The following is a 10,176-nucleotide window of genomic DNA, read 5'->3' as shown; positions in this document are numbered from 1 at the left end:
CCTTGCTTATGCTGGGAAGGCGAATGCCGTGAACGTCTGGGTCTTGCTAAAGTTCATGCCCATTTTGCCATGACCAAACGCACACCTTACCACACACTCAGGATGAGCACGTGCACCGCCTGGTAGCACTTGTGGATGCCCAACACGAGTATTTTGCTGCAGCCGCTCAAGCCACGTTGGAGCTCTCGCGCACGATCCGTCGGTATGTGCAGCGCCACCCCGCTCATATTCAAGGCACCACGTTGGCAAATTCATTTGTATGTCTGCGCCTGCAGCACGGCCGGCCTTGAGCCACCATCGTCTGGCTCACCAGCCCCCGTGAGCGCTGCCTCACCGGCCTTGAGTGACGGGTTGGTGGACCCGCACGATTGCGTGGCATGATTGAAAAGCTTCAACTTGACTTCAAGACTTCACACGCCCCTTTTTGCCACGACCACTTGTAGGCGCCCCCGCGCCCAGAGTGAGGGCTTGGTCACGGCGCGGGTCCTGTGCAACTACCAAACCTCGGATGCCGTCAATCTCAGTCTGCACCCAGATGACGTAGGTGCAGGTGCTGATCGCTGCTCATCGGGTTTGCCAATATGAAGCTACCCAGCTCACAGACGACCCTGCGATGTGACATGCTCTAGATGGTTATTTTGCACCCTGATACACCAGGCGTGCCTGAAGGCATGGTGGCCATTGAGAAGGAGGGCAAGCTGAGTCGTGTGCCTCGCGACATTCTGGAAATGTAGTATCACAATAGTGCTTTGATATCCAGCCCTGTTTGTGCAGCACTGTTGGGCACCCGATTTTGACAACAAAAATCCGGATTTATGTTTGTGTTTGCACCTGTACTTGTGTGTGTACGCGTGTGGGCGCTGAAGAAAAGAGATGGCAAAAGCTGGGGTGGCAGTCATTGAATTGGTGACCCAGAAAGGCAGAAGCAAGAATTCGTTTTGATATGTGAATGAGATGAGATGCACTGCAACGCTGGCGTTGCCACTCGATGGCAAACGACAGGACCAAGCATGGGACGACCCAACCATGATCACCATAAGAGGGAAACAATAGGCGGGCGGGGATTCAAGGCAGAGCTGAGATGACAGTGTACGCAACGTGCTTTACAAAGCCGCTTTGAAGGGGCTATGGAAGGCCTGTGCGCGAGGCCGGGGTAAATCAACGGTCAGATTTGCTGGCAGCGTGGACATGTCAAGCTCCGGGAAGAGCTCACGCTCGTCCGGCGGAAACAAAATGCTATGAGGCAAGCTAAAGTAGTCGTTGACCGCCTGTGCCGAGGTGATGCAGTGAGAACAGGTGAGGCACCATGCCCATTGCACAGGCAGCTTGTTAGTCATAACACCAAGCTAAAATGACACCAAGCTAAAGAACACACCTGCATGTTGTTGAGGAAACCCAATTCTTGGTCTCGGATGGGAATGTTCACGCGCTGCTCGAGTTCGCTCAGCACCTGTCAGTACGCATGCAACAGCAAATGTGCCAGCGGGAAAATGAGTGGTGTCTTGCTGTGACAGCAAAGGGACTGATCTGCGTTGATCTGAACTCAGGCGGAACAAGGAGGGCATCGTGGTCTGCACGGGCCACGTTCAACGCAAAGCGGGACGGGGGTGATTTCAAACGATCACAAGATGCCGCAGGCTCGAACCTCAAACTTGTGTTGGAGGTCGGTAAAGGTGAGTTGGGTAAGGTCTGAGCTATCTTGACCGGGAAAGTACTCGGCAACGAGGGCCAACACAATGGGTTCGACTTCCTCTGGCTGGACGGGAAGGCGCTCTGGCTCCTCCACGACGCTATCCCGAGGGCAAAGGCAAAGGAAGCGAGGAAGAAGAAGGTTGGAAAAAGTGAGAACGAAGCAGAGGCAGAGAAGGCACAGGGTGCTACAAGTGAGCCAACCCGACCAACGTACGCAGCGTCTGATACGGCCTGAGAAGCACGGGCCAAGGCATCAGTGTCAAGATCTGGCCGGGCAGGCTGGCCCTTGGCAGCAGCAGGAGTTGGTGAAGTTGCGGGCTGTTCTTTGCTGCCAAAGAGCTTATCAAAAATGGAGCGAGCGGGCCCATTCTGATGCAGCTGCTGGCGCTGCTGCAGCTGCGGAAGCCGAGCCAGCACCACCGGTGCCAATCGCACACCACCAACGGCCGTCTGTCTTACGCCCACGGACCCTGCAGACGCCATCACCGCCCCCGCTGCCATTCGTACCGCCGCCATGGCCATGTGTGTGTTCTCGCTCTCTCTCTCTCTCTCTCTCTCTCTCTCTCAGGCGCTGAGCAAAACTGCTGTTGCAAAACCATGTACAAAGCAGCTGTTCAACGGGATTTGTCAGAAAAATCCCGAAAAATCTGAAGGCTGGAGCTCTCTCCTTTTCTCGTCTCTCTCTGATTTCTGCAATGGCTTTTTAGGCTTCTCTCGGGACAATTCTATCTGATCGCTTTTCTCTCAATTTGCATTTGTTTTCTCTGTTCGAGAATTATTCCATTGCATTTAGTCTCTGAAGATTGTTCTCCCTCACCTCTCTACCTCTGTCTTTGGATCAAACCTTTCCTCAATCTCTTTCACCTCGGCTGCTGCTGGCAGGCACCACGTCAGTTTTCCAATTCTTGTGCCCTCCAGCTCCTCAGCTCCTCCTCAGCTCCACCTCGCTCTCCGGCTCCCTCTCACTCCCGCTTCCCCGCCTAGCTCCTCAGCTTGCACTGGTCGTTGCAGTTGCTTGGTATCACTCGAGACGGTCCAGTCACGGTCAATTTCATCGCGTGCGCCCTTCAGCAACAGCAGCGGCGACTGTCAACGCGTTACGAGCAAACATGTCGGAAAGCCTGATCAACGTAAGTGTCTCGGTCACGTCGCCAGCATCGCTCTTCTCTCGTCGCACGCGTCTGACACGGGGGCTTGCTGCCATCGTTTTGGGGATGGGACTGACGTGTGTGGGGAATAGCGGTTGGAACTCAAGGCTCGGGACGAGAAAGCGCGATTGGGTGCCGTCACGTCCCAAACCAAGTTTGAGCTGGCTGCGCTCTACTGTGGAAGCCCTCGCACGCACATTGTGCAACAAGGCATTGCTCTCTTTCATGATCTGGTCCAAACGGATGGACCCGAGCGCGACTACCTGTTTTATTTAGCCCAGGGCTATCTTGCCCTGGGTCAGTACACCTTGGCCCGCCAGTTTGCCGAGCAGGTCCTAGAGCTGGAGCCCAGAAATTCTCAGGCCAAAACCCTGCTATCAGAGATCAAACAGAAGGAATCTCGAGGTGCGTTGATGCGCGTGCACTGCCTTGTTTGCGCGTTATTGCAGTGGTTGCTGATCAGTTTGGGGCTGCAACCAATTGCCGCACCTCACGCCACCCTGGCCACTTGTGCACCCCATCACAGAGACATATTCGGGCATGATGATGGCAGGTGCGCTCGCAGCGGCGGCGGCCGCCGGCATTGTTGGTGTCCGGGCTTTGCTGCGCTCATGAGCAACGAGCGCTCTTGAGACTCTTTGAGCTTGACCCCAGGGAGGGCCTACCCATCAAGCCTTTTTTTTTTTTTTTCTGGCCTTTTGCCCAGGCTCTTGTCAAGTGGTTTTCCGATGGCGCGCTGCGCGTTTTCCATCCCGTTTTGTTCTTTGTCTCGGCTGTGGTATCTGTTTTCGCTGTAACCGCGGCCAATGGTGTCCCGACCCCGTGGTCGCCCCTGTTAGCTCTACACGCTTGTTCGGTTCTTCAAGGCTCCCCACGCGTGAGCACCTCAATTGATCAGATTCCAATTCTGTTTGACGGTTTGACTGATGTTGGAGAGACGACTCGAGTGCATCCGCCGAATCAAGTTAGGGTGCTTATAGGATGGGGCAGACCGCAGGCACGGCCATACGTCAATCAAGGGCCATACGTCCGTCAATCAAGGGCCATACGTTCGTCAATCAAGGGCCTTAGAGCTCGCCACGTTTCTCACCGCCAATCTTGACAAAATGGCCGTCTGGGGCCTTGGTCAGCTTGGCATCCTTGGCGGCCTTGTGAATAAGCGTCTTGAGACGGGCCGCCTTGACGGCATCGCCCTCCACCAAGCTCACAAAGCTGTAAGGGTCAGCCTTGTCATGCAACATAATCACAGACGGCAGACCAGCGTCCAGCACTCCCTCAAACTTGGCCGCCAGCTGTGCCGTCCCGCGATCCTCCATGTACATGACGCCAAACTTGAAGGCCTTTTCATCCTTGGCCACCTTGGCAAATTCGGGCTTCATCTCTTTGCAACTCGCACACAAGCGGCTGGCCACCTGCAACAGCGTCCTCGCGCGAATGAGCCCGCAGATCAAAGCGCGTTACCAGCACAAGGGCCGCAGGCAGTCATGACCTGGCCCAAACGTACCTCAATGATCCAAACGTCATTGTCATCAGCAACCTTCCACTGAAAGTTCTCCGTGTGGATGGTCTCGTACTCGACAGCCTGAGCCAAGTCACGTTCCAGTCAGTGGCCGGCCAAAGCAAACAGACACAAACACACATCCCTCGGCCGCAGCCTGCACCCTCTGCAAAGCCCATCTGGTGCTAAGCGCCCCATCCTCACCCTTCAATACCCCACCCCCACCCCCGCCTTCCCGTCTGCTCAGGAACGTAGTTAGCGCACCTGCACCGGCGCGAGGTTCAGCGCCAGGAGCGCGACCGCGATCAGCAACGTCGTCGTCGTCGTCGACATGATGGCAATGTTGAAGCCAAAAGTGAAGAAAATAAGTATTTCAAGCCCTTTTGCTTGCGTTTGTACCACGATCACCTTGACACCAATTACTATTTTACTTGTCAATCTTGGTGCTCAAAAGTATTTGGAACTGCAAAGTGAAGCAGCAACCACCGCCAAGCTTTGAAAAACCTAACTATTTTACTTATTTCCGCGAAAAACCACCTCACGTTGCACTCTCGTGTTGTACAATTACAGACCGTTACAAACGGTATTCGGCGCCATTTCCTCTCTCTCTCTCTCTCTCGTAAGTGTGTGTGTGCGCCGGCGCGCGTGTGTGTGCTGGCTGGCCAGTGGCGGCGAGGTGGCGGCGGCAAGGAGAATACGGTTCATGGCAGTGCGAGATCAGTCAAAGCACAAGATATGGGAAAAGGGGAACATCAGCCTGGCGTTGTCTTGATTTTTCTTCTCGTGTTCTTTTCTCGCTCTGCCCTTCTCCTGTCAACTCATTCCAGATCTGTTGCTCTTTCGGGTTGATAGGCGGGTGAGTGGAGCAACCTCTGACGCTGAACACCGTGCAAGATGGCTTCGGCGTCAACCATTTCTGGCGGTACGTACTTGTCTGGGTTGGATCAAGCTGAAACTGAATCCAGCTGAACTTTTGGCTTGATCGTGTGTCCCCTTACACCGCTGCTGCTTCATCGACCCTTTGGTCTTGGTAGCCATGCCGCAAAAGCGGCCCAAAGTCAATCCGGCTGATGCTGTTCACGAGTCCACGTTTACCTCCGAGCTCAGTGCCATGGATGTGGGGGCAGACCAGATTGAAAACGAACCTGCTCTAGCCACGCGTGCCAAGTGGACCCGTCCCGAGGCGCCCTTGATCAACCCCGCGTAAGGTCTCGCTTTCTAACCCCATCTGGCGTACCACTGTCATCTCTACCGCCAACCAGGCTAGACTCTGCTCATTCCTTGTTCGGCCATGCATCACAGATCCGAGGCACTCATTTTCCAACAGCTAGAGTTAGATAGCTACCTCGGCTCTCCAGTATCAAACATGCCTGGTATAGAAGCACACTGCACCCGTGTATCGTTGCTGAAAAGGCATCAACTTGCTCCGTGAACACCTCATTCTGTTGCACGAACTCCTCCTTGACCTCTCTTTCAGGCCCACAGACTGACACTGTGCAGATTGTTCGCATGTTTGGCGTCACGGCCAAGGGCAACAGCGTCATGTACGCTCCCTTCCCTCTATTGACACCCTCTATGGACACCCTCTATTGACACCCTCGACTTTTTCTTCCTCTGCCTCACTTGAGCTTTCTATCCTTGTGTATCTGCTTGACATGCTTGTGGCTGCCTTGCAGGCTCCACGTTCATGGCTTTGCACCCTACCTCTACTGCACCATGCCCAACAACTTGACAGAGAGCCATGTAGGTTCAGTTCTTGCCTCAAGGGTAGGACTCACCTGACAACAACTTACACCTGTTGCTTCATCTCGTAGCTCCGTGAATTCAAGACCAAGCTTGATGTCTTGATCAAAAATCAAACGGCTGCTGCCAAAAACTTTTCCGAAGTGGTGCTGGCCGTGGAAATTGTCGAGAAGGAGAGCATCTATGGCTACAAGGGCACGGGCAAAATCAATTTTCTCAAAATCACACGTATGTATGGGCTCTGCCTCTCAGGTCGCCTTGAGCTCTCTGTGCACTGCCCTTTCTTTTCCCAAGTGCCGCGCTGGCCTCCAAAGCCTCATTGCAACGCGTGTCTCTCGGTTGGGACCAATGTGCTGTTTGCAGTCATTCAGCACAAGTTTATCAGTACTACACGCCGCATCCTTGAGGGCGGATCGCTCTCAATCTCCATCGGCCCTTGCGTATGCTTTTCTCCTGTCCTTGCCAAGAGTGTGCCAACAGTGGCCACTTTGCACGTGCCTTCCCTACGCGCATTGCTCACCCCGTCGCGTTTACAGGCTCTGCAAGTCTACGAGGGCAATCTGGAATTCAACCTTCGATTCATGGTCGACACTCAAGTGGTATGATATCTACACCTAATAGCGAGAACTAATAGCGAGAACTTTTCTATAATCAGATATGCACGCCTTTATGACCTCATCATCCCGCTTGCCCAGGTCGGCTGCAACTGGATCGAATTGCCCGCTGCCAAGTACCAAATGCGGAATGAAGAAGACAAGGTCTCTTACTGCCAGGTCAGATTGCACAGTGGCCATGCTTGCCTTCCTTGATCACTTGGCACCCGTGCATCTGGACCCATGACAATTGGCAACATACAGGACCTCACCTACCCACCCCTTTGCTGCTTTCGAATGTAGTATGAATGTGACATTGCTTACAACAACCTGGTGTCGCATGCACCCGAAGATCGCTGGCAAGAGGTCGGTTGTTTGCTCTCCCACCAGTCGTTTTCTTTCTTTATGTTTACATCATCATGCTCACCCTTTCCATCTCCAACCTTTTTTTCTGTCTCCCTCCCTCTTTGCTCACCTCCTCGTCGGGAATAGATTGCCCCATTGCGGATCCTCAGCTTTGATATCGAGTGCCAAGGGCGCAAGGGCGTCTTCCCGGATCCCAACGAGGACTCGGTCATCCAAATTGCCAATATGGTGCAGATTCAAGGCCAGAGCAAACCAATCATCCGCAACGTTTTCACCCTTGACTCATGTGCCGCCATTGTGGGCTGCGATGTATGTCTTTGACCATTTTCCCCTTCTTGTCATATAGTCTTTTTTTTTTCCGAGCTCTTCTTGTTGCTCCGTCGTGGGTTTTTTTTTTTTCCTCTCTCTGACATTCCGCCTGTTGGTGTTGTCTCTTGCATTCGACAGGTTCGAGAGTTTGCTGACCCCACGTCCAAGGTGAGCCTCAAGCCCGGCTCTAAGCGCAATGAACTCGAAAAGCAAATGCTTGAAGCGTGGTCGGAGTTTGTTCGCGAAGCAGACCCCGACGTCATCACAGGTTGGTCATCCGTTCAATTTGACTCCTTGCCTGACTTTGAGTTAAGCCTTGGCACCAGCTGATCGCATGCATGCACGCGGTGCCCTCGCTCCAGGCTATAACATTCCCAACTTCGATCTGCCTTACCTATACAACCGTGCCAACAAGCTTGGCGCCACAAAATTTCCCTTTTTGGGCCGCCTGAAGTACGGTCTTTTCTCATCTGATTTGGCGCATTTTTAAAAGTCAACATTTTCTTCTGTGACCTGTGAGCTGGCCTGTGTTATCAGCCAATCATCATTTGACATCTGCACATTGTTGCTTCATAGAAACGTGCAAAGCCGCCTGACAGACGTCAAGTTCAGCTCCAAGGCTTACGGCACGCGCGAATCCAAGGCGCTTAGCATGGAAGGCCGCGTCACTTTTGATGTTTTGCAGGTACACTCACACCGTCATGTGGTGTGGTCGTGATATTTTTTGGCGCAAGAACTCTCAGAAACATGTCGAAGCTAACCCCTAAAAGGGCGCGAGGGAACAGCTATTTGTCCAGCGACGCTGCATTAGCGCAAACTTTTTTCATCATTACTGCGTGATGGTTCACAGGTGCTGCAGCGCGACTACAAGCTGCGCTCCTACTCACTCAACTCGGTCAGTGCCAACTTTCTCGGCGAACAAAAGGAGGACGTACATCACAGCATCATTACAGGTGAGTTCGGACAGGACCAATACTAAGCTGCACAGCGCAAAACGGGTCGTTGACACGCCGTGCGTATTTGCCTCTCCTTTGCGATAACACTGCGGCCACGCCTGCATCGACCCAGACTTGCAGCTTGGCAATGATCAGTCCCGTCGTCGATTGGCTGTATACTGCATGAAGGATGCTTATCTTCCCCTGCGGTCTGTTTTTTTGTGCAACTCCCTCGCAACATGACAAAACGCTTGGATCTAAACCAGAGCGCGCGCACTCTGCCTGCCCAAATGTGCCTTCACCATTTTTCGATTGGTTTTACTTTCTTGGATACACTCAGCCTCCTGGACAAGCTCATGTGCATTGTCAACTACATTGAGATGGCGCGTGTCACCGGCGTTCCGTTCAGCTATCTCCTCTCGCGTGGCCAGCAAATCAAGGTCGGCCCTCTTCGTTCCCAACAACATTCCTGATTGTGATTGGCCATGCTTGGTGGTCGATCCTCCTGACGGCATGCTCACGTTGTTGCTTTGACTTCTTTGAGACATCAGGTCGTTTCACAGCTGATGCGCCATGCTGGCGAGCACGACCTCATCATTCCAGTCATGGACAGTCAGGCTTCAGAGGAGCAGTATGAAGGCGCAACCGTCATCGAGCCCAAGCGAGGTGATATTCTATCGTGCTTTCTTGGTGCTGGGCTGGGTCATGATCTCAATACATGTGGTGGCGGTCTGGACATTCGTTTCAATGCTCGGCCCATAGGCTACTATGACATTCCCATCGCTACTTTGGATTTCAGCTCGCTGTACCCCTCCATTATGCAGGCTCACAACCTTTGCTACACTACTTTGGTCAAGGACAAGAGTGTGCTGGGCAATCTCAAGCCGGATGAGTACATTCGCACTCCAACCGGGGACCATTTCGTCAAGGTCCGTGCCTTGCCAGGAGTTACAGAAGTGCCAAGCACAGTTTTACAATTTTCACACGCTCCCCCCCTCTCTATTAAGGGTTGGCTTTGAATATCACCTTCCTCAAACCCACATTCTGCTTTGTTTGACGCAGACCAATGTTCGCCAGGGCTTGCTGCCACAAATTTTGACCTCGCTGTTGGATGCCCGCAAGCGCGCTAAAAAGGATTTGAAAAATGAAAAAGACCCTTTCCGCCGCTCAGTTCTCAACGGCCGACAGCTTGCGCTCAAGGTACACAATTTTCTGCCCATTTTCACTCTCTGACAGTTTGGCATTTTTCAGAGAGATACAGACCCGAGGATAAGCTTTAATCCCCATCTCGAGGACAGCATTTCATGTGTCACTTCGCGCCGCTTTTTTTCCTTCGAATTGCGTCCCCAAAACGCTTTGCATGCTAGATTTCTGCCAACTCCGTGTATGGCTTCACGGGCGCAACAGTGGGCAAGTTGCCCTGCTTGGAGATTTCCTCCTCTGTGACGGCCTTTGGACGGCAAATGATTGAGCAAACAAGACAAAAGGTCGAGGAACAGTACGTTTCGCTTTGCCTTTTTTTCTGAATCTTATTGATGAAAAATCATGCGCCTCTCTGGCCCACATCTTCACCGCTATGTTGAAACACGATAGCTACTCCATTGCAAATGGTTACAGCCATGATGCTGAAGTCGTTTATGGTGACACGGATTCCGTCATGATCAAGTTTGGCACCACCACGCTCGAGGAGGTGCGAAAAAGGGTCGCTTGTTTGAAGCATGATTGCAGTGATTGCTGACGTTTGGTGCTCGCGGCGTGCCTGTAGACCATGAAACTTGCTGAGGAAGCTGCGCAAGTTGTGACGGAGACCTTTGTTCGGCCCATTAACCTGGAGTTTGAGAAGGTGTATTTTCCCTACCTCCTCATCAACAAAAAGCGGTACGGATGGCCCC

General features: G+C 52.9%; 3 protein-coding genes across 3 annotated transcripts in view; 1 reads left to right on the top strand and 2 right to left on the bottom strand.

Annotated features, from left to right (window-relative positions):
• Positions 1–884: 884 nt before the first annotated feature.
• On the bottom strand, positions 885–2,274 carry MONBRDRAFT_33618 (uncharacterized protein). Its single transcript, XM_001748244.1, has 4 exons — positions 1,907–2,274; positions 1,646–1,790; positions 1,376–1,450; positions 885–1,268 (listed from the first exon to the last, which is right to left on the bottom strand). The coding sequence occupies exons 1-4, from the start codon at positions 2,212–2,214 to the stop codon at positions 1,104–1,106; spliced, it is 693 nt and encodes a 230-aa protein (XP_001748296.1). The 5' UTR covers positions 2,215–2,274; the 3' UTR covers positions 885–1,103.
• A 1,420-nt stretch (positions 2,275–3,694) lies between these two features.
• Positions 3,695–4,677, bottom strand: MONBRDRAFT_33617 (uncharacterized protein). The gene is made up of 3 exons (XM_001748243.1): positions 4,603–4,677; positions 4,345–4,422; positions 3,695–4,252 (listed from the first exon to the last, which is right to left on the bottom strand). Exons 1-3 carry the CDS (start codon positions 4,669–4,671, stop codon positions 3,908–3,910), a joined length of 492 nt encoding a protein of 163 aa, XP_001748295.1. The 5' UTR covers positions 4,672–4,677; the 3' UTR covers positions 3,695–3,907.
• Positions 4,678–5,232: 555 nt separating this feature from the next.
• Positions 5,233–10,176, top strand: part of MONBRDRAFT_27827 (uncharacterized protein) — a gene marked incomplete at both ends in the record, with an annotated part of 7,057 nt that continues 2,113 nt past the window's right edge. Inside the window, 21 exons of the mRNA XM_001748318.1 lie at positions 5,233–5,260; positions 5,373–5,541; positions 5,641–5,711; positions 5,816–5,882; positions 6,015–6,081; positions 6,153–6,309; positions 6,445–6,680; positions 6,777–6,854; positions 6,978–7,040; positions 7,167–7,349; positions 7,488–7,617; positions 7,712–7,802; positions 7,926–8,034; positions 8,200–8,302; positions 8,418–8,493; positions 8,625–8,724; positions 8,836–9,213; positions 9,347–9,484; positions 9,652–9,782; positions 9,878–9,974; positions 10,050–10,162. Coding sequence (XP_001748370.1) covers positions 5,233–5,260; positions 5,373–5,541; positions 5,641–5,711; positions 5,816–5,882; positions 6,015–6,081; positions 6,153–6,309; positions 6,445–6,680; positions 6,777–6,854; positions 6,978–7,040; positions 7,167–7,349; positions 7,488–7,617; positions 7,712–7,802; positions 7,926–8,034; positions 8,200–8,302; positions 8,418–8,493; positions 8,625–8,724; positions 8,836–9,213; positions 9,347–9,484; positions 9,652–9,782; positions 9,878–9,974; positions 10,050–10,162 — 2,585 coding nt within the window. The remainder of the gene's footprint in view (positions 5,261–5,372; positions 5,542–5,640; positions 5,712–5,815; positions 5,883–6,014; positions 6,082–6,152; positions 6,310–6,444; positions 6,681–6,776; positions 6,855–6,977; positions 7,041–7,166; positions 7,350–7,487; positions 7,618–7,711; positions 7,803–7,925; positions 8,035–8,199; positions 8,303–8,417; positions 8,494–8,624; positions 8,725–8,835; positions 9,214–9,346; positions 9,485–9,651; positions 9,783–9,877; positions 9,975–10,049; positions 10,163–10,176) is intronic.

Source organism: Monosiga brevicollis, genomic scaffold (genome assembly GCF_000002865.3).
Source record: "Monosiga brevicollis MX1 MONBRscaffold_22 genomic scaffold, whole genome shotgun sequence".
NCBI lineage: Eukaryota > Choanoflagellata > Craspedida > Salpingoecidae > Monosiga > Monosiga brevicollis.
Note: the sequence above shows the minus strand (reverse complement) of the source record. Positions and strands in the feature narration are given on the sequence as shown.

What these genes read in the sequence shown, in the direction of transcription:
- MONBRDRAFT_33618 (XM_001748244.1), bottom strand. Translation starts at nt 2,214, where the DNA reads ATGGCCATGGCGGCGGTACGAATGGCAGCGGGGGCGGTGATGGCGTCT. An exon ending in CAGGCCGTATCAGACGCTGC is followed by an intron (nt 1,791 to 1,906) that starts GTACGTTGGTCG and finishes CCCTCGGGATAG; the next exon opens with CGTCGTGGAGGAGCCAGAGC. An exon ending in GTTTCCTCAACAACATGCAG is followed by an intron (nt 1,269 to 1,375) that starts GTGTGTTCTTTA and finishes ACCTCGGCACAG; the next exon opens with GCGGTCAACGACTACTTTAG.
- MONBRDRAFT_33617 (XM_001748243.1), bottom strand. Translation starts at nt 4,671, where the DNA reads ATGTCGACGACGACGACGACGTTGCTGATCGCGGTCGCGCTCCTGGCG. An exon ending in TGAACCTCGCGCCGGTGCAG is followed by an intron (nt 4,423 to 4,602) that starts GTGCGCTAACTA and finishes GACTTGGCTCAG; the next exon opens with GCTGTCGAGTACGAGACCAT. An exon ending in ATGACGTTTGGATCATTGAG is followed by an intron (nt 4,253 to 4,344) that starts GTACGTTTGGGC and finishes ACGCTGTTGCAG; the next exon opens with GTGGCCAGCCGCTTGTGTGC.